The sequence below is a fragment of the Mobula birostris genome, chromosome 26 (genome assembly GCF_030028105.1).
Source record: "Mobula birostris isolate sMobBir1 chromosome 26, sMobBir1.hap1, whole genome shotgun sequence".
NCBI lineage: Eukaryota > Metazoa > Chordata > Chondrichthyes > Myliobatiformes > Myliobatidae > Mobula > Mobula birostris.
The window spans coordinates 13,874,558-13,897,225 of NC_092395.1; the positions used below are offsets into that span (position 1 = coordinate 13,874,558).

The 22,668-nt window shown below is 42.6% G+C and overlaps 1 protein-coding gene across 1 annotated transcript in view; it reads left to right on the forward strand.

Annotated features, from left to right (window-relative positions):
* The first annotated feature begins 14,412 nt into the window (after positions 1–14,412).
* Positions 14,413–22,668, forward strand: part of rnf126 (ring finger protein 126) — a 69,210-nt gene continuing 60,954 nt past the window's right edge. The window contains exon 1 of the mRNA XM_072244067.1: positions 14,413–14,513. Coding sequence (XP_072100168.1) covers positions 14,442–14,513 — 72 coding nt within the window. The 5' untranslated portion in view covers positions 14,413–14,441. The remainder of the gene's footprint in view (positions 14,514–22,668) is intronic.

The window sequence follows — 22,668 nt, forward strand, 5'->3', positions numbered from 1 at the left end:
TGATAGTGACAGTGAACCAAGTCACTTGGACACTGAAGCTGGTTGATACAAAAATCTTTATTCATCACAACACAGGCATTCTCTTAAAGACCCTCCCGGTAAAGTCTACCTGAGTTCAAAGTACATTAAGTTTTTATACTCTTCTGAATCAGGTTTAATATCACCGGCGTATGTCTTAAAAATCATTGACTTTGCGGCAGCAGAACAATGCAATACATAATAATAGAAAAAAAAAATCATGAATTACAGTAAGAATTTACATTGAAACAAGTAAGTAGTGCAAAGATAGAAATAATGGGTTCAATGACCATTCAGAAATTGAGTGTGTGTGCCTTCAGCCCTTCTGTACCTCCTTCCTGATGGCAGCAATGAGAACAAGGCAAGACCAGGGTGATGGGTGTCTTTAATGATGGACGCCGCCTTTTTGCCGCGCCGCTCCTTGAAGATGTCCTAAGTACTCTGGAGGCCAGTGCCCATGATGGAGCTAAGTTTACAGCTCTCTGCAGCTTACTTCAATCTTGTGAAGTAGCCATCCTCCCACCCCACGTATCAGAGAGCCAGTTAGAATGCTCTCCACGGTACACCTCTTAAGGACAAACATAACTGCAGGTGCTTCAGAACAATTTTAATAGATACAATGACACTGCTTATTTATTTATTTATTTTTCATCAGATAAATGGTTACTCTGAATTACACATTTGCAATTGGAACACACTAACTGATAAAACACCAGAGGATGTTCAAACACTTTTCCTGGGATCAAGTAATTCACACGGAGGGTGTGAGGACAGAGAACCCAGACACCCATTCTCTGAGTTCACAAATAAATATTTTTAATAGAAACTGCAAATATCATTGGTAATCCAAAAATTGCAGTAATAGGATGAGGTTGTAAATGAACACGTAAAACTACTGAAATAATATCAAAAGTGTCTTTCCAATATTTTTCCAAAAGAGGGCAAGACCAGAACATATGCGTCAAGGAAGCTACCTCAGAATTACATCTGTCACAGACAGGATTTATATGACCATAAAAATGAGCTAACTTATCCTTAGACATATTGGCCCTATGAACCTCCTTAAATTGTATCAAAGCGTGTCTAGCACACATTGAAGAAATGTTAAGTAGTTGGAGAACTTTCTCCCATTTCTCAATGTGTAAAGATACCTGAAGGTCTCTTTCCCATTCATTCTTAATTTTATCAGACATACCTAAACGTATTTTCATAATTAAATTATAAACAATTGCTATTAAATTCTTCTGAAAGGGGTTTCAGCTTGTCATTTGATTGCATTTGTTACGTTAATAGCCAGAAGATCCATTTTATTTAAGTGGAAAGATTCTAATCCCCCTACTACATTTCAATGGTTTTCCCAAACTATAACATGTTAAAATTTGGAAAAAATTAGGAGTGGTACCACTGATCCTTCGGTTAAATTTGAAGAAACTTGGAGGCCATTTATTCAACATTTTCATATGATATAAGTTGACCTTTTCAATAACTTTTTGCTTGCATATAGAGCAGCGGGGTTAATGACAAATAATGATTTTAACCGATGAAATATGGCAGCCCAGTTTCTATTTTGTTGTTTTTTTTTAGTGTGGGGGTAAAAACTGTTTTTTGAATCTTTTTCATGTTCAGTTATTAAGAGATTGGGAGGTTTAAATTAAATATGTTACTCGGAGCCTGTGTCTGTATACGTTAACCATTATTAATGTAATCCTGATATCTTTGTATCATTATCATTGTTATGTTTATCAATTTGAAACTCAATAAAAAAGATTGAAAAAGAAAGGAAGTGCAAATATGTCTCATTTGCTAAGTAACAAACTAGCAGTCTGTGTAGAAGCTTCCTTGAACTCCCTCACAATGGTGCCAAAAATCTTAAAATACAAGAGGTTTTGCAGATGCTGGAAATCCAGAGCAACACACACAAAATGCTGGAGGAATTCAGCAGGTCAGGCAGCATCTATGGAAAAAAGTACAGTCGACGTTTCAGGCCCAGATCCTTCGGCACTCCTGCTGAGGGTCTCGGCTTGAAACGTCGACTGTTTGCTATTTTCAATAGATGCTGCCTGGCCTGCTGAGTTCTGCCAGCATTTTGTGTGTGTTGCTTGGATCTCCAGCATCTGCAGATTTTCTCTGGTAAGTTATAGGTGAGACCTGGTGAGGAGAATGAGGTAAGAGACCTGGAGGTGATAGGTGGACGAGGTAAAGGGTTATCTTTACCCTCATCTTACTCTTTGTTCCATGGTTTACTGTCCTCTCTTATTAGGTTCCTTTTTCAGCCCTTTACCTCTTCCACCTATCACCCAGGTTCTTACTTCATCCCCCTCTCCCTCACCTGGTCCACCTACCATCTACCAGCTTGTACTCCTTGCCCTCCTCCAACCTTATTCTGCCTTCTATCCCCTTCCGTCCTGGCCCTGATGAAGGGTCGCAGCTGAAAAGTTGACCGTTTGTTCTCCTCCACAGATATAGCTTAACTTGCTGAGTTCCTCCAGCAGTTTGTGTGTGTTGTGCAAAATAAATGAGCTCTTAATCTGTTTGGTTAACATAACTTCATTGTCTTGTCTTTTGGCTGATGTATATGAGAATTCCCATGGTTAAGTGGGTTTGCGAGCCATGCTCTGTCGGCAGCACTATTTGTTCAGATTGATTACTGCTTACAATGTACTTCAGAACCATTTTCCCGAAGACCATCTCACATCTGAATTAACGCCTGCTATATTTACACAAGTCTCTAACTCCAGAATCACTAACAATCTTTTCCAAAAGAAAATATTTATTCAAGAAAGGCAGAGCCAGGACTTGCACTGACATTGTTGAGAATATGAATACATGGCCTCTATGGGGCAGGTTTACTTTTTGAATATTTTATTATTAGCCGTGCTGAATGACCTTATGCTGAGAGCAGAAATTATTTTCCATTATTTCCTTTTAATTCAAAGAAGGGAAGGTCTCCTGGATATTGCAGCAGCTGGATGATTGCAGCTTTTACCTTGTTAAATTGGGCTGTGCACACACACAAGATGCAAATCTGCCTCCTAATACCTCAAAGTTCAAAGTAAATTTATTGTCAAACTAGTATATATCACCATACATTACATTTCAGATTCATTTTCTTACAGGCATTCACAGTAGAACAGACAAATACAATACAACTAATGCAAAAACTACACAAAAAGACAGACAAGCAACCAATATGCAACAGAAAACAAATTGTGCAAATTCAAAAAAAAATTATAAGTAAATAATACTGAGAACATGATTGGTTGAGTCCTTGAATGCGAGACCATAGGCTGTGGAATCAGATCAGTGCTGGGCTGAGTGAAGTTATCCACACTGGTTCAGGAGCCTGATGTTTGAAAGGTAGTAAGCATTCCTGAAACTGCTGGTGTGGGACCCAAGGCTCCTGTACTTTCTATCCCATGGCAGCAGTGAGAAGAGAGCATGGCCTGGGTGGTGGGGTCCCTGATGATAGATGCTACTCTCCTGCGAGTGTTTTGTGTAGGAGGGCTCAATAGTGGGGAGATATTTATTTAAAAAAAATTGATATATAGCACAGAATAGGCTCTTCCAGCCCTTTGAGCTATGCCTACCAGTAACCCCGATTTAACCCCAGCCTAAACATGGAACAATTTACAATGACCAGTTAACCTACCAACTGGCATGTCTTTGGACTGTTGGAGGAAACCAGGAAAACAAACACTACGCAGACATGGGGAGAACGTACAAACTCCTTAGAGGCAGTTGCGGGAATTGAACCTGGGTCGCTGGAACTGTAAAGCATTGCGTTAACCCCTACCCTATCGTGTTACCCGTGATGGACGACCGCATCCAGTACTTATTGTAGATTTTCTGTTCAAGGGCATTTAGTGTTTCCGTACCAGAGTGTGATGCAGCTCAATAAAATGTAACAGTGAAATTACTGGGCAGGAAATCTGTCACCCTTCCCCAGTGTGATTTTCTCTTTTCAAATCTTTTTATTATCATTATTATTAACCAAAATTAACACAAGTACATCAAAGTAAGCAACACTTACAATGTCTCAAGAAAAAAGAACATTTTAAAGATTGAAAAATTTTTGGTGATAATAAAAAAAACCCCTGCTAAGCAAGAAAAGTGGCAGGAAAAACCCATTAGGTGTTCAATCCCGGAGCCATGCGTCATAGAAAAAGCTTCTAAAGATAAACATCAAACCACCAGCAAGAAAAAAAAAATGTACCAAAAATTTACAATTAGATCGTGGAGGAAATCTGTCAATTAACTCAAATGATAATAACGAGCAAATGAACCCCATCTTTTCTCAAAATCAAATATAGGTTCAAAGGTTCCACTTCTAATTTTCTCCAAACTAAGACTAGTGAGAACCATCACTTGAGAGAACCATTGTGACAAAGTGGGAGCTGACGTATCCTTCCACTTCAACAAAATGGCCCTCCTAGCTATCAATGTAACAAATGCAATAACATGTTGGTCAGACACAGAGATACCACTGATATTTTGAGGAATTATTCCAAAAAGCACAGTTAATTTGTTAGGTTGTAAATTAATTTTTTCCCCAGTGTGATTTTCAATGATGAGTTGACTCAACTGTGTCTTCAGTACAAGAGCAATTAGCAAGGACCAATAAAAAAAGTGGAATTAGTGAGTTTTAAATGAGTACATTGGTTTAATAACATGATAATTGTATTGCCTTTATGAACCCATGATTACAAAGGAAAACACTTCTTGTATTGAATTTCATGCATAGATTTTTATGACTAAACTTTAATTGTTGAAAGTTTTAAAAAAATGCATTCGATGAATGAATCTGAAAGGACACTCCATTGCTGTTTCCGTAACAATTTTGTTTTACCAGTAAGGTTGTTATCCCTGAACCGAATCCGGAGAACTGGCGGATCACTCTTATTCTGTCCTCCACCCTTTGACCTGTTTGGCATGGGTGACCCTACCAAGACGCAAAGCACAAAGCCCTGACTCCAGCCAACATAGCTCTCCAGGTCATCGGGCCATGCAAGCCTCCAAACCATGACAAGGTTGTGGTCCTCTTGGAGGTCTATGAGTGAATGATACATATTAAAAGCAACAGATTTTCAGCATTTTGATTTAAAAAAAACTGTTTTGAAATGAGCCACTGCATATTGAAGGCCCATTTTTGAAGTGGCATTAATAAGCTGTATCACTTAAATCATATTTAAGAACTACAGTAATGATAGTAACACACCCAAGTTCCATTGTAGAGATACAATATCATCACCTTGTACTCCTTCCCCTCCCCCCATCTTATTCTAGCTGCTTCTTCCTCCTTCCTTTCCAGTCCTGAAGAAGGATCTCGGCCAGAAAAGTCGACTGCTTATTCCCCTCCAAAGGTGCTGCCTGACCTGCTAATTTCCTCCAGCATTTTGTGCATGTTGCTCTGGATTCCCAGCATCCCAGCATTCCTAGTAGGCAGGAGGAGAAGATGGCAGCGCAACGCAGCGCGCACAGCTCTCCGGTGAAATGATATCGTATTTGTAAGTAGGATGCCGTGCACAATTCTGATTTGATGGAGACAGGCGTGAGAAGCAGAGGAACATCTGGAGAAATTTCTGAAATGCCCAGTTTGCTGTGCGATCGAGAATCTCCGGAGGGAAGGCCCCAAAATCCCCGGCTTTGCCTGCTGCTGGTGACCGAGGCTGAGGTCGAAGCTTTCGGCAGAGATGGTGCTTGGTACTCGGTGTCGGCGGGCTGATCAGAGCTCGAAGTTTTCGGACGACTCAGAGTCGGAGTGTGGTCGGACATGGCAGGGAGAGTTTTCTTCCTTCTCCCGTCTGCGTGAGATATGGGACATTCGAGAGACTTTGAATTTTTTTACAGTGCCATGGCCTGTTCTTGATAAAGTTATGGTATTGTTGCACTGTTGTAACTATATGTTATAATTATGTGGTTTTTGTTAGCTTTTTAGCCTTGGTCTGTCCTGTGTTTCTGTGATATCACACCGGAGGAATATTGTATCATTTCTTAATGCATACATTACTAAATGACAATAAAAGAGGACTGCGTGTCCTCATAATCTAATCTAATCTGAAGAATCTCTTGTGTTTACAATTACATAATGTTTTTTCTTCCGCCCATTGCAAAACAGCTTCATCATTCCAGGTGTCTCACGTCATGTGCAGTTACATGTGAGTGCGAGTTCCCATTTACAGTTCCTTCTGGTACTTTGCACAAACTATCAGCAAGAGGAAAATCTGAGAATAGACCCTTGTTTCCACAGAGCTTGGTACAACCACATTGTTGATAGGAATAATCATTTGCATGGTTTATCCATGGGCAATCAGGCATCCACTGATGACATTTAATGACAAATGAGAGGCATAGAGAACTGAAATGGGGATCTCAGTCCACCCTGTCCATATTCTCCATCAAGTACTCAGTGGCCACTTTATTAGTCCTATACCTAATTCAAGTGGATACTAAGTGTATTGTTCATGATCTTTTGCTGCTGTACCCATCCATTTCAAAGTTTGACGTGTTGTGTGCTTAGACATGCTCTTCTGCACATTACTGTTGTAACATGTGGTTATTTAGATTCCCGTCAGCTTGAATTATTCTGGCCAGTCTCGCCTCACCTCTTGCATTAACAAGGCATTTTTGCCCGCAAATGTTTTTTTGAACCATTCTCTGTAAACTCTAGAGATTGTTGTGCATGAAAATCCCAGTAGATCAGCTTTTTCTGAGATACTGAAACTATCCAATCAGGCACCAACAATCATTTCACGGTCAAAGTCACATTTCCCCTCCGTTCGCAAACATGAGGAAATCTGTAGATACTGGAAATTCAAGCAACACGCACAAAAAATGCTGGTGAACACAGCAGGCCAGGCAGCATCTATAGGAAGTCGATGTTTCAGGCTGAGACCCTTCGTCAGGACTAACTGAAAGAAGAGATAGTAACAGATTTGAAAGTGGGATAGGGAGGGAGAGATCGGAAATGACAGAAGACAGGGGGTAAGGGATGGAGCTAAGAGCTGGAAAGTTGATTGGCAAAAGGGATACGAGGCTGGAGAAGGGAAAGGATCATGGGACGGGAAGCCTTGTCGTCGTGGCTATCCCTCGAGGTCGAGGATGATGGTCTTCATTCTGAAGAAGTGGCCCACAGAGCGAAGACGCCTGTGTGTGTATTTGTTTAACATGTACTTGATGTTGCACTCCAAGAAGCACACGATACTTCACAAATCAACCAACTGATTCCAATGGCATGGAAACCACAACGATTAGAGCTGATGGATTTGTTGCAGCCTTCATCTGCCTTCACAGCCGTTGAGTTCGAAGTAACTTTGTCCGCCTGTTCCACCTTTGAGGTCTTGGCTGGATTGTTCTTTGTCAGGAACCTCACCCTCGACCTTACCATCATGGGTGACCCTACCAGGAGCATAGATCCAGACGGCATTGCTCTCAGGATCACAGGACCACACAAGCTTCTCCACCACGACAAGGTGACAATCCACGGAGAAAACGGGAGGCCTAGGGAGAAAGAAAGAGGGGGGGATCCCAGAGAATGGGCAAGGAGTTATAGTGAGAGGGACAGAGGGAGAAAAAGAGAGAAAAGAAAAAGGGAAAGGAGAATAAATAAATACATAAGAAGTGTGTATGAAGGGGAGGTGGGGCATTAACGGAAATTAGAGAAGTCAATGTTCATGCCATCAGGTTGGAAGCTACCCAGATGGAATATAAGGTGTTGTTCCTCCAACCTGAGTGTGGCTTCATCTTTACAGTAGAGGAGGCCGTGGATAGACATATCAGAATGGGAATGGGATGTGAAATTAAAATGTGTGGCCACTGGGAGATCCTGCTTTCTCTGGTGGACAGAGCATAGGTGTTCAGCGAAACAATCTCCCAGTCTGCGTCGGGTCTCGCCAATATATAGAAGGCCACATCAGGAGCACCGGACGCAGTATATCACCCCAGCTGACTCACAGGTGAAGTGTCGCCTCACCTGGAAGGACTGTCTGGAGCCCTGAATGGTGGTAAGGGAGGAAGTGTAAGGGCATGTGTAGCACTTATTCTGCTTACAAGGATAAGTGCCAGGAGGAAGATCGGTGGGGAGGGATGGGGGGGGGGGATGAATGGACAAGGGAGTCACGTAGGGAGCCGCGTAGGGAGCGATCCTTGCGGAAAGCAGAAAAGTGGTGGGGAGGGAACGATGTGCTTAGTGGTGGGATCCCATTGGAGGTGGTGGAAGTTACGGAGAATTATATGTTGGACCTGGAGGCTGGTGGGGTGGTAGGTGAGGACAAGGGGAACCCTATTCCTAGTGGGGTGGCGGGAGGATGGGGTGAGAGCAGATGTGCGTGAAATGGGAGAGATGCGCTTGAGAGCAGAGTTGATGGTGGAGGAAGGGAAGCCCCTTTCTTTAAAAAAGGAAGACATCTCCTTCGTCCTGGAATGAAAAACCTCATCCTGGGCATGTTTGCAAGAGATAGGGTGGGAAGAGGAATAGTCCAGGTAGCTGTGAGAGTCCGTAGGCTTATAGTAGACATCAGTAGATAAGCTGTCTCCAGAGATAGACACAGAAAGATCAAGAAAGGGGAGGGAGGTTTCAGAAATGGACCAGGTAAACTTGAGGGCAGGGTGAAAGTTGGAGGCAAAGTTAATGAAGTCAACGAGCTCAGCATGCGTGCAAGAAGCAGCGCCTATGCAGTCGTCGATGTAGCCAAGGAAAAGTGAGGGACAGATACCAGTATAGGCTTGGAATATGGATTGTTCCACAAAGCCAACAAAAAGGCAGGCATAGCTGGGACCCATACGGGTGCCCATGGCTACACCTTTAGTTTGGAGGAAGTGGGAGGAGCCAAAGGAGAAATTATTAAGCGTAAGGACTAATTCCGCTAGACAGAGGAGAGTGGTGGTAGAGGGGAACTGGTTAGGTCTGGAATCCAAACGAAGCGGAGAGCTTCAAGACCTTCCTGGTGGGGGATGGAGGATCTAGGGACTGGACATCCATGGTGAAAATAAAGCTGTGTCCCACACCCCGCACTTCCCATTTCTACCTCCTACCCCAGATTCACAAACCTGCCTGTCCAGGTAGACCCATTGTCTCAGCTTGCTCCTGCCCCACCAAACTCATTTCTGCATACCTTGACACTGTCTTATCCCTCCCTTGTTCAAGCCCTTCCCACCTATGTTCGTGACACTTCTCACGCTCTGAATTTTTTCAATGACTTTAAGTTCCCTGGCCCCCACCGGTTTATTTTCACCTGACAGGAGTGAAACAAAACAATCCATGTGCAGGGTGGGTGGGATCTTTCATGATACTGCTGGCCTTTACCCAGCACCTTTCAGTGTACATGTCCTTGATGCAGGTAGGCTGGTGTCAGAGATGCCTTGGCTGTTTTGGCTATCTGTTGTAGAGCCTTCCTGGGCAGCATGCTTGGATGCTTTCAACTGCACACATGTAGAAGGTCGTGAGTAGCAATATGCATAGTCTTCTCTTCAGCCTTTTCAGGAAGTAATGGTGTCAAATGTGTTTGAGCTGAGGAAGATGGTCTCAGCTCAAACATATGGAAAAATATGACCAGTTTTGAAAAATAAATTGAATTTTGTATCTAGAGGTGTTGGTTTATACATACATGTGTTTTACACTCATTGATTTACATTTAAAATGAGTGCAAAGCATATAAGACCATAAGATATAGGGGCAAATTAGGCCAATCAGCCCAGACAGTTGTCCCCACAAGCTTCAAGATCGCCACCATCGTGCCAGTGTCGAAGCATTCCACTGCCACAGGCCTGAATGACTTCTGTCCAGTTGCACTCACCCCCATCATTGCAAAGTGCTTTGAGAGACTGGTTCTATCACATCTGAAATCCTGTCTGCTCTCTACCCTGGACCCCCATCAATTTGCCTATTGCACCAACAGGTCAACAGAGGACACCATCTCCATGGCACTTCACTCTGCCCTGACCCACCTGGACAGCCTCAACTCTTACGTCAGAATGCTGTTCATTGACTTTAGTTCAGCATTCAATACTGTGATCCCCTCCAAGCTGATCACCAAACTTTGCCAGCTTAGTATCAGCTCATCCCTCTGCAATTGGACCTTGGACTTTCTGACTAACAGACCCCAATCAGTTAAGTTAGACGACCTCTCCTCCTCCACTCTCACCCTGAACACCGGCGTGCCTCAAGGCTGTGTGCTGAGCCCTCTTCCGTACTCACTTTTCACCTATGACTGCGTTCCTGTACATGGTTCTAACGCCATTATCAAGTTCGCAGATGACACCACGGTGGTTGGTCTGATCTGAGGGGATGATGAGATGGCCTACAGGGATGAGGTCCAGCACTTGGCTGCGTGGTGTGCCGACAACAACCTGGCCCTTAACACCCAGAAGACCAAGGAGATTATTGTGGACTTCAGGCATGCCAAGAGTCACACTCACATCAACGGAATTGTAGTGGAGCATGTATCAAGCTTCAAATTCCTTGGTGTCCATATTTCCGAGGATCTCACCTGGTCCCTGAACTCCTCCATCCTGATCAAAAAGGCGCAACAGTGCCTTTATTTCCTGCGGAGCATGAAGGAAGCTCACCTCTGTCCCAGGATACTGATGGACTTTTACCGCTGTACCATTGAGAGCATACTCACCAACTGCATCTCAGTGTGGTATGGCAATTGTCCCGTATCGGACTGCAAAACTGGTGAAAACTGGGCACCCAATTGCCCACCATTGAGAACATCTACCATAAACGCTGCCTGGGCAGGCGAAAAGCATTATCAAGGATGCATCTCACCCTAACCATGGACTTTTTACTCTCCTCCCAACCGGTAGGCACTACAGGACCCTCTGCTCCCGCACCAGCAAGCACAGGAAGAGCTTCTTCCCTGAGGCTGTGACACTGCAGAACCTCTTGTCACAGCGCTAAGCAGTATTGCACCCGTATTGTACTGTCTCAGTACTTTTATATTTGTGTGTTGTAGCACCTTTTTTATTCACAGTTATTTTGTAAATAACACTATTCTTTGCATTTCTGGTCAGATGCTAAATGCGTTTCATTGGCTTTGTATCTGTACTCGGCACAATGACAATAAAGTTGAATCTAATCAAGTATATCAGTCAATCATAGCTAATTTTATTAATGCCATTGTCCCACCTTCTCCCCAAAACCCTTAACCCCCTCACCAATCAAAACCTATCAATCTCTTGACTGACTAAATTTTGAACAGTTTAAGATCTGTTTAGTATTATTGTAATTGAATTCAGCTTTATAGCTTCACGAGTTTACTTCAAACATTCTATTTGAAAATACCTGATCCACCTAAGTAAGCCAGTAATATTGTCCACTAGTAGGACAGTGCTCCTTGTGGATGTGCTCAATGGAGGGGAGGGCTTTACCCTTGAGGGACTGGGTTGTATCCACTACTTTTTGTGGGCTTATCTGCTCATGGTCATTCATGTTTCCATTCCAGGATGTGATGCAACTAGTCAGCATACCCTCCACCACACATCTATAGAAGTTTGTCAAAGTTTTACATGATATGCTGAATCTTCTTAAACCCCTAAAGGAAGAAGAGGCTCTGTTGTGCCTTCTTTGTAGTGGTACTTACATGCTGGACCCAGGATAGATTCTCTGAAATGATGATGCTGAGGAATTTAAAGTTGCTGACCCTCTCCGCCTCTGAGGACTGGCTCATGGACCTCCGGGTTTCCTTCTCTTGTAGTCAATATTGGTCTTGCTGACACTGAGTGAGAGGTATTTGCTCTGGCACCACTCAGCCGGATTTTCAATCTCCCTCCTATGCTCAGATTCGTCAGCACCAATGACAGTGGTGTGGCCAGCCAATGTAAATATGGCATTAGAGCTGTGCTTAGCCACACAGTCTTAAGTGTAAAGTGAGTACAGCAGGGGGCTAAGCAAGGTAGTTATGAAAGTTAAGGTTCTCAAGTTAAGGTCCTAAATTAGAAGGCTGATTTCAGAATCAGAATCAGCTAGTTAGTGATACGGCCATGGTAGCAGCGCCATCTGACCCAAGCTGCCTAATTATCACTGACATAGGCAGCAATATTTGTTGTTTTCCAGCAGCAGTACAAGGGATAAAAATTACTACAGGTTACGACAAATAAAGAGCATAGAGGAGGAAAAAGTGAGATAGTGTTCATAGACTGTTCAGAAATCTGATGGTAGAGGGGAAGAATCTGTTCCTGAATGCGGGTCTACAGGGACCCGTGCCTCCTGGCTGATGTGAGTAATGATTATGATTAGATTATGAGAACACTCAGTCCTCTTTTATTGTCATTTAGAAATGCATACATGCATTAAGAAATGATACAATGTTTCTCTGGAGTGATATCACAGAAAACAGGACAAACCAAAGACTAACACTGACAGAACCACATAATTATAACATATAGTTACAGTGCAAAGCAATATCATAATTTGATGAAGAACAGACCATGGGCACAGTAAAAAAAAAGTCTCAAAGTCCCAAGTCGATCGACTCCCGAGTCCTCGATAGCAGGCGGCAAAAGGGAGAAACTCCCTGCCAGGCACCGTCAACTTGCCGATACATTGGAAGCAGCCAACCACAGCTGACACTGAGTCCATCCGTCTGAAAACTTCGAGCTTCCGACCAGCCTCTCCGCTACAGCCTCCCGAGTGCCTTCAACCTCGCCCCAGCCGCTGAAACAAGCAAAGCCGAGGATTTCGGGGCCTTCTGCTCCGAGATTCCGTTTACCACACAGTAGCAGCAGCAGCGAAGCGGGCATTTCAGAAGTTCTCCAGATGTTCCTCCGTGCTCTCACATCTGTCTCCATGAAATCAGAATTGTGCACGGTACCCTACTTGACAGATAAGAGATATTATCACCGAAGTGGCCGCGTACTGCCTTCGCGCAGCCATCCTCTACCCCCCTCCCTTTAGGGCAAGGGTTTTTAATGATGGGCGCTGTGTTCTTGAGGCACCACCTTTTGAAGGTGGTGGGGAGGGTTGTGCCGTGGCGGAGCTAGTTGAGTCTACAACCCTTTTTTGCAGCCACTTTCAATCTTGCACATTGGTTGTGTCATCAACTGCTATGGAGGCTCCAGTCAGTGCCCTCTCCACAGTACATCCATAGGAGTTTGCAAAAGTCTTTGGTGACATACCAAGTCTCCTCCAACCCCTAACGAAGTAGAGCCATTGGCAGGCATTCTTCATGATTACATCAATGCATTGGTCCCAGAATGGATCCTCTCAGATGTTAAGGCCTTGGAACTTGAAGTTGTTCATCCTTTCCGCCGCTGATGTGAAGCAGCAACCATCTTTCCAAAAGGAGTAAACATTGGGAAATATCAGCCGATTAGGAAAATAAAACAGACATTCTGAAAGGCTGATAGAATAGTGGACAATTATGTTCTGATACAAGGTTTGAAACCGAAATATCAACAATCCCTTTCCTCCCACAAATACTGCTTGATCTGCTTCATTCCTCCAGATTCCAGCATCTGCAGTCTCTCCACCGACAACTGTTTCATCAGAAGCAGAGTTTACAGAACAATCTGTGGAAACTGTTTCTGGTCTACTTGACGTAAGGCTCACTTCCTGGTCAGCACTTTAGGCAGCTGTCCAGAAAGCCTGGGTGAAGGCCGTTATTCACTCGTGCCTTTACAACTCTCTGTTGTTCTCTCCTCCTCCAACTTGAATTCAATCCATCGCATCTGGCTCTACCGCCATGGCACTCTTTTGATCTCCAACCCATCTTAGACAACCCCTTCGTTCTCTCTCTTCCTCCTGCCCCCTTCTCCCCTCCCCCCATTCTTTGCAACTTCAAACACAAACTGCTGGAGGAACTCGGTAGGTCAGGCAGCATCTATGCAAAAAAGTACAGTCGACGTTTCAGGCCGAGACCCTTTCGGTAGGCCTTTTTCTTCCCTCCAGGGGTTTCTGCCCAAAACGTCAACTGTACTTTTTTCCATAAATGCTCCTGGTCTGCTGAGTTCCCCTAGCATTTTGTGTGTTGCTTGGATTTTCAGCATCTGCAGATTCTCTCTGTGATGTCTGAACTTTCCTGGTTGATTTGCATGGTCGACTTCCCACGAAAAAATGTTGTCTCACTTGTCAAATGTTTCCGGTAATTTCAGCTTTCGTTTCTGCAAATTCAGACTTCATTGTTTCCCCCATCTCAGTTCCACAGAACAGTTAGTCACTTAGCAACACTATTTCTGATTTTTCTTCCCCAAATGCCGCATGACCAGCATTATTTTCGAAATGAAAACTCATACACCAAGTACAGGACACGCCAGATGGACTAAATTACAATAGCAGCGAAAGGCAGACACAATGCAGAAAAAGACACACTTTGTAGAAAGAGCCAGTGATTGATAGATTTAAGGCACGTCACAATTGGCGTATGAGGTAATATTTTGTCACGCCTGGGCACCCGTATCGTACGTCACTCTGGCCGACTTACGTGAGTATGGCGGAGGCTTCCTCACAGCCTCGCTATTTCTGTCACCGCTGTTCGGCCGAGATTCTCCCCAGGCTGCCGGTGAGTAAACCTTTCCTCAGACGAAAGCGCCGCCGGATAGGTGTTGGAAGAGCGAGCCTGCTGGACAGCCGATTGCTGGCAGTGGGTCGGGCCGGTCCGCACCGAGCCCTTGAAGCTAGCGCCTTCGTTCCCGGGTAACACGAGCCGGGCCTGAGTCGCTGCCCAATAGCGTCCGCTCGCTTGCCATATAGTGAGCCCTCGTACACTGCGCAAGCGCGACCGGCCCTGCTGCCACAAAGTGTCCTCTTTCTTTGGTCTGCGCATGCGCTAGCTGCCAAACGAGACAGACTACTTGCGAAAGTACTTTATTTAAAACTTAAAAAATAACACAGTTATAAATTTCCATTGAAAAGCTACTGACCGAAAATGTTAACGTTTCTCTTTCCACGCGTCCTGGCACATTTCAACTTTTCTATCTCGCCGAAAAATTGAAAGGCTGAAGGACAGTTTATATCGCGCTGTTAGTGGCCTCTTGTACAATACGATGGACTCAGTCACACAGTCTGCCTGATCATAGCATTGCACATTATTGTCTAACTGCACAACACTTTATTTGTAACATTATATTTTGGATTACGTTGCTGTCCTTACCTTGCGTTACCTCGATATACCGATGTTGTGAAATAATCAGTATGGATGGATGGATGACACGCAAAACCAAGTTATTTTCACTGTACCTTAGTACATATGACTGTTTAGTTGACTATTTGCCAGTATTTCATCCCCTACTTTGCCCGGATTGAGGGAGGGAAAGGGAGGGGGGAAGCAAATTGGAAATCTCACATAGAAAAATTACTAGCAGCACACACAAAATGCTGGAGGAACTCAGCAGGCCAGGCAGCATCTATGGAAAAAAGTATAATTGGCCTATCGAGCTGAAACCTTTCTAGTTGATTTACCTACACCTCAAGAACTACAGCAGTTCGAGAAGGAAGCTCATCACCTCTTCTTAAAGACAATTAGGGATGGCAAAAATAAATGATGACTCAGCTTGCAAAATCCACTTCCCTTGAATGAATAAAAATTAGGAAAATGTTTCTACTGGTAAACAAATTCCCTGCCACCTCCTCTACTCCCCATTCTGACCTCTTACTTCTCACCTGCCTATTACTTCCCCTGGGTCCTGTCCTCCTTCCCTTTCTCCTATTGTCCACTCTCCTTTATTAGATTCTTTCTTCACAAGCCCTTGACCTTTCCCACCCACCTAGCTTCACCTATCTCCTTCCTTTCCCCCCACTTTTTTACTTTGGCATTTCACCCCTCCCTTCTCAGTTTTGAAGAAGGGTTCGGCCTGAAACATCGACCATCAATTCATTTCCGTAGATGCTGCCTGACCTGCTGAGTTGCTTCAGCATTTTGTGTGTGTTCCTTTGGATCCCCAGATTTTGTTTAATTTTGTTTTTAGCAGACACAAACTCAACTTTATGCTGTAACACTTCAATTATTTTATGATTTCGAAAATAATTGAAGTAGCAGCATTTGTGGAGTCTGTTTGCTATAACTTTAAATGTTTTTTAAATATAAAACTACCTTCCTTAGTTATAATTACAATCAACTTAAAGCATGAAATTTGCATGTTGTATGTTTATATTTTCAGCAGAATTAAAAGTTTGGATAATTTGGATTGGTTTCATGTAAATTTATTACATTTTCACATGACTTCAATTAATTTTCATCCGTGCTAAAGACCATGAATAGATATAGTGGTGCAGTTAGTAGGGTTGTTGCTTTGCAGCGATAGAAATTTGGGTTCAGTTTTGACCTCGGGTACTGTCTGTGTGGAATTTGCATGTACTTCCTGTGACTGGTGAATTTTCTTTGGGTGCTCAGGTTTTCACCAACATTCCAAAGATATTCAGGTTTAATGGTTCAATTTAGTATCAGAGAATGTATACAGTATACATTCTTACGCTTCGCAGATAGGGAACGGGGGGAAAACCAGACTGAATGACAGAAAACATTAGAACCCGAAAGCCATTCCTCCCCCCAGGCACAAGCAGAAGCAAAAGCATCAACCCTCGCACCCACCATGCAAATAGCAAAGCCCCCAAAGAGACATGATCTAGAGTCCATCAAAAACTACTGTCAATCCCAACACTTTGACATCTCAACCAGTCCCTCTCTCCCTCTCTCCCTCTCTCCCTCTCTCCCTCTCTCCCTCTCTCCCTCTCTCCCTCTCTCCCTCTCTCCCTCTCTCCCTCTCTCCCTCTCTCCCTCTCTCCCTCTCTCCCTCTCTCCCTCTCTCCCTCTCTCCCTCTCTCCCTCTCTCCCTCTCTCCCTCTCTCCCTCTCTCCCTCTCTCCCAAAGGATAGTTGCTCCTGCAGCAATGACTGGGGAGACCAGCAGCACATTGTTTTGAAGTTGGCAGTTTAATTAACCAGTCCAAATTTTCTCTATGTATGGGTGAGTGGTCACTTCTGGTGGGAGTTGTTGAGGATGTGGTGAGGATTTAAAAAGAACAAAAGATTATTGTAGGACTGGTGTAAATGGGTCATCATTAAGGACTCCCATCACCCAGGTCATGCCTTGTTTTCATTGTTACCATTAAGAAGGAGGTACAGGAGCCTGAAAGCACATACTCAGTGATTCAGGAACAGCTTCTTCCCCTCTGTCATCTGATTTCTGAATGGTCATTGAACCCAAGAATACTACCTTACTTCTTCTTTAGTTCTATGTTTGCACTACTTATTTAATTCAACTGTTTAATTAATATATATATTTACTATAATTCATGTTTTTTACTATTATTATGTATTGCATTGTATTGCTGCCATAAAGACAACAAATTTCATGACATGCCGGTGATATTAAACCTGATTCTGATGGCTGGAGTGTACTTTATTGTCGCCAAACAATTGATACTAGGGCGTACAATCATCACAGCGATATTTGATTCTGCGCTTCGCGCTTCCTGGAGTACAAATCAATAGTAAATATTAAAAATTTAAATTATAAATCATAAATAGAAAATAGAAAAGGGAAAGTAAGGTAGTGCAAAAAAACCGAGGGGCAGGTCCAGATATTTGGAGGGTACGGCCCAGATCCGGGTCAGGATCCGTTCAGCAGTCTTATCACAGTTGGAAAGAAGCTGTTCCCAAATCTGGTCGTATGAGTCTTCAAGCTCCTGAGCCTTCTCCTGGAGGGAAGAGGGACGAAAAGTGTGTTGGCTGGGTGGGTCGTGTCCTTGATTATCCTGACAGCACTGCTCCGACAAAGTGAGTCCAAGGATGGAAGATTGGTTCGTGTGATGTACTGGGCTGTGTTCATGATCTTCTGCAGCTTCTTCTGGTCTTGGACAGGACAACTTCCATACCAGGTTGTGATGCACCCTAGAAGAATGCTTTCTATGGTGCATCTATAAAAATTAGTGAGGGTTTTAGGGGACAGGCCGAATTTCTTTAGATTTCTCAGGAAGTAAAGGTGCTGGTGGGCCGCCTTGGCAGTGGACTGTGCTTGGTTGGACTAAGTCAGGTCATTTGTGATATTGACCCCAAGGAACTTAAAAGCTTTTGACCTGTTCCACTTGCGCACCACTGATGTAAATGGGGTCGTGCAGTCCGCTACTCCTTCTGAAGTCAATAACCAATTCCTTCGTCTTGCTGACGTTCAGGGATAGGTTATTGTCTATGCACCATGCCACCAGGTTCTTAATTTCCTCTCTGTACTCAAACTCATCATTACCTGAGATACAGCCTACAATTGTGGTGTCATCAGCAAATTTATATATTGAGTTTGATGGAAACTTTGGACCGGGGTCTGTTTGTATTGTATCTGTGACTCAAGTGCACCATTTTATCTGTGAAGTTGACATTTTTTGATATGAATTTTGTATGGAAAGACCTTTTTATTTTCTATTTTTGGAAATGAATTATAATTTGTGCCACTATTTAGTTGGGGCAGAATCTGGCAACTGTCTGTCTTCGCAACTTCACCGAAACGCCACCTAGTGTTCCTGAAAATAAATCAAGGAAGTAGCAGTCAATTTAGGACATGCAGAAGTAAATTCCTTAACTAATTTGTATTTTTTCTTACAAAAGGCAAACGTTTCATTCGGGTTCTTGGAAAGACCAGAGGAGTTTAAAGGAATCTTTTGTGACTGAGAGGGTGATACTTAGTGGGAAACTATCATGAAAATCAGTCCTTGGTTAAACGTAAAAAGGCACAACACAGGACATCAAGTAAAGGCTGAAACTAATTTGCTGTGAATAATCTGTTTCATATTACTGAAATCACTACCTTTTTTTTTAAAAGTAAAGTGACTGTTGACCCAGGAAGTGAAGTTATTTTCTATTTCAGTTTGAATTTTCACTTGTTTTCTACTTTCTGGAATGTTCTGCCTTGATGACTAATGAGTAATTACTGCAATCATTTCAAACAGTGACTTAAAATATTCAAATCAATCTGGTTTTACTGGTAGCTTTCTTGGTCTCACTTTCTAGGTAATGGGATAAAGTTTATTTGCAGAAATGTAAATAATTATTGTAAGTCTGCATTTTAATATGGTACTGCTTAATATATTGGAGAAGGAAAGATTCTGATAAATGTTATATTGATCTCAGTTTAATATCACTGGCGTAAATTTGTTAACTTTGCGGCAGCAGTACAGTGCAATACATGATAATATAGAGAAAAAGTACTGTGAACTATATATTCGTATAAGATAGGTAAATTAAATAAGTAGTGCAAAAAAATTAATGGCCATTCAGGAATTGGATTTCAGAGGAGAAGAAGCTGTTCATGAATCATTGAGTGTGCTCCTGTACCTCCTTCCTGATGGTAACAATGAGAACAGGGCATGACCGAGGTGATAGCGTACCTTAACGATGAGTGCCACCTTTTTGAGGCATCGCTCCGGGAAGATGTCCTGGATACTACGAAGGCTAGTGCCGCGATGGAGCTGATTAATTTTACAACTCTCTGGAGCTTTCTTCAATCCTGTGCAGTGGCCCCCCCCACCCCCCCACCCCTATACCAGATGGTAATGCAGCCAGTTAGAATGCTCTGCACAATACGTCTGTAGAAATTTGTGGGTGTTTCAGGTGACATATGAAATCTCCTCAAATTCCTACTGAAATATAACTGCTGTCTTGCTTTCTTTATAGCTGCACCCATATGTTGAGTCCGGGTTAGGTCCTCAGAGATCCTAACACCCAACAACTTGAAATTGCTCACTGTCTCTCTACTTCTCATCCCCCTATGAAGACTGGTGTGTGTTCCCTCATTTTACTGATGTTGATTGCAAGTTTGTTGTGACACCACTCAACTGGCTGGTCTATCTCTGAATTAGATGGAAAAATAATATTTGAAAAGAAGTGTGGTAGTTTGAAACAGTTCTACTAATATGATAGAGCAGAATATCTGGTTATAATGACACTATTATGTGGACCTTTGATAGTCATAAAGTGGCTGTAATGAGCTTTGAAAGGAAGTGTGGTTAAGAAAGGTGTGCAAGTTAACTTTTTTTTGTATTGTAGATAGTGCTTGTGAAATATTCAAGGGTGATCTCATGGGAGTTTATATGGTGCTCTCTGGAAAGTGCCAGCTCATAGCATGTGACTTTTTGGCCTGGTTGCTTTTGTTCAAGTCTGTGTTTTGTTCCTGACAGTAGTGTGCTGCAGTTCATTGAATGCCTTCTTGTTCTTTGCAAATACTTTCAGTGCGTTTCTTGCACATTTGAAAACAAATTCTATTCAAATCACAGCTGATTAGAGTTTCTTTCAATGCATCTTTGGTTTCACTTCTAATGATCATAACTTTGAGGGATGTGAGGAAGTAACAAATGGAAGTATCTGCAGTTGGTCTTTGATAATGTAGGATGGGAAGATGCTCGTGTAAGGCACTAAAACAAATGACACATGCCGATTATTCTGGTTCAACAAATCTCTGATCCATAGAATAAAAGTCAACTTGTTTTGAAAGTGGTTGAGCCCTTCATCTGCAACAATTTTTTCCCACATTGCCCTAAAATTTGTATTTTCATGCATTTCTATTCCCTGTGGAGCTAACGAGAAGCATGTATTGTAATCTTAATTTAAGTTTGTTTTTGTACATTTTGATTGTTAAAATTTATTACTATGCTTAAACATACAGAATTACCATGTTAATGATGTCGTAGGTGTGAAATATTTTGATTGGCAAAGCTGCAGGTGTAGGCAAAATGATGTTCTATCCCCAAGTGAATTAATTATATTAATACCGATGCAATGTCCATGCATTATAGAAACAGAGAAAATAGGTGCAGGAGTAGGCCATTCGGCCCTTCGAGTCTGCACTGCCATTTATTATGATCATGGCTGATCATCCAACTCAGAACCCTGCACCAGCCTTCCCTCCATACCCTCTGATCCCCCTAGCCACAAGGGCCATATCTAACTCCCTCTTAAATATAGCCAATGAACTGGCCTCAACTGTTTCCTGTGGCAGAGAATTCCACAGATTCACCACTCTCTGTGTGAAGAAGTTTTTCCTAATCTCAGTCCTAAAAGGCTTCACCTTTATCCTCAAACCGTGACCCCTCGTTCTGGACTTCCCCAACATCGGGAACAATCTTCCTGCATTTAGCCTGTCCAATCCCTTTAGGATTTTATATGTTTCAATCAGATCTCCCCTCAATCTTCTAAATTCCAACGAGTACAAGCCTAGTTCATCCAGTCTTTCTTCATATGAAAGTCCTGCCATCCCAGGAATCAATCTGGTGAACCTTCTTTGTACTCCCTCTATGGCAAGGATGTCTTTCCTCAGATTAGGGGACCAAAACTGCACGCAATACTCCAGGTGTGGTCTCACCAAGGCCTTGTACAACTGCAGTAGTACCTCCCTGCTCCTGTACTCGAATCCTCTTGCTATAAATGCCAGCATACCATTCGCCTTTTTCACCGCCTGCTGTACCTGCATGCCCACTTTCAATGACTGGTGTATAATGACACCCAGGTCTCGTTGCACCTCCCCTTTTCCTAATCGGCCACCATTCAGATAATCTGTTTTCCTATTTTTGCCACCAAAGTGGATAACTTCACATTTATCCACATTAAATTGCATCTGCCATGAATTTGCCCACTCACCCAACCTATCCAAGTCACTCTGCATCCTCTTAGCATCCTCCTCACAGCTAACACTGCCGCCCAGCTTCGTGTCATCTGCAAACTTGGAGATGCTGCATTTAATTCCCTCATCCAAGTCATTAATATATATTGTAAACAACTGGGGTTTACAATATATGCTGCTGATGTTTTAAAAAATGACTTTTACTGTGGAAAATGTAGTTTGAATATTTTTGTTCTTATTCCATACACTTTGTATGACAATCAGCTTTAAATCCTGTTATTTCATTGTTTAAATTATGTCTGTATGTGGATGGTGCTTTTGCTTTTGTGAAATGTATATTTGTACTGTGCTTTTAACAGTAAAGCTTGTGACTGGATCAGTGAGCATTATTTTCACTTGCAGAATAGCATTCACAGGGTGTGAAAACAACACCAATGTACTTAAGACATGACTGTGTGTGCCATGACTGAAATTCTGTGGAACAGTTGAGAATTTTTTTTTACTCTGTAGAAGATAGTGCATTAAAATCTTTCAGTCTGGAAATTAACTTGAATTCTGTCCACACTGAAGCAATCTCACCTGCTGATCTTTTTCCTTTCAATTATCAGTATCCCACACAAATATGACTCTGTAAAGTTCCTGTGTCATTTGTGCAGTTATCAAAAACAATTTTTGTATGGTGAGAGGAAGACACTGGTACAGTTCAGGTACCATTGTAGCAGAAACTTGCTGGGGGAGGGGGGAGAGAGTTGGGTTTGAAAATCATGATCATGATGAGAATTTTAAAATGGATATCTTAATGGTCTAGGAACCCCTATAGAATAGCAAAAAGAGGAATAGTGAGTGGACACTCCATCAGTGTGTGGCAAGACATTGGTAGTAAAGTTTTAAAACTAATTGATACTCTGGATTTTTTTTGCAACAAGATACTTAAAATCTGTGATTCACTAGATGCAAATACTGGATATCAGTCACTTGAGTTTGAAACTTCAACCCCAAGGGTTTGGATCAAAGGAAAAGTCATGTACATCGTTTTTCAGTAATCATTAATCAATCAATGAACCTTGTACGATGGAGACATTATCATTATCATTTTCCTTTGAAACTAGTA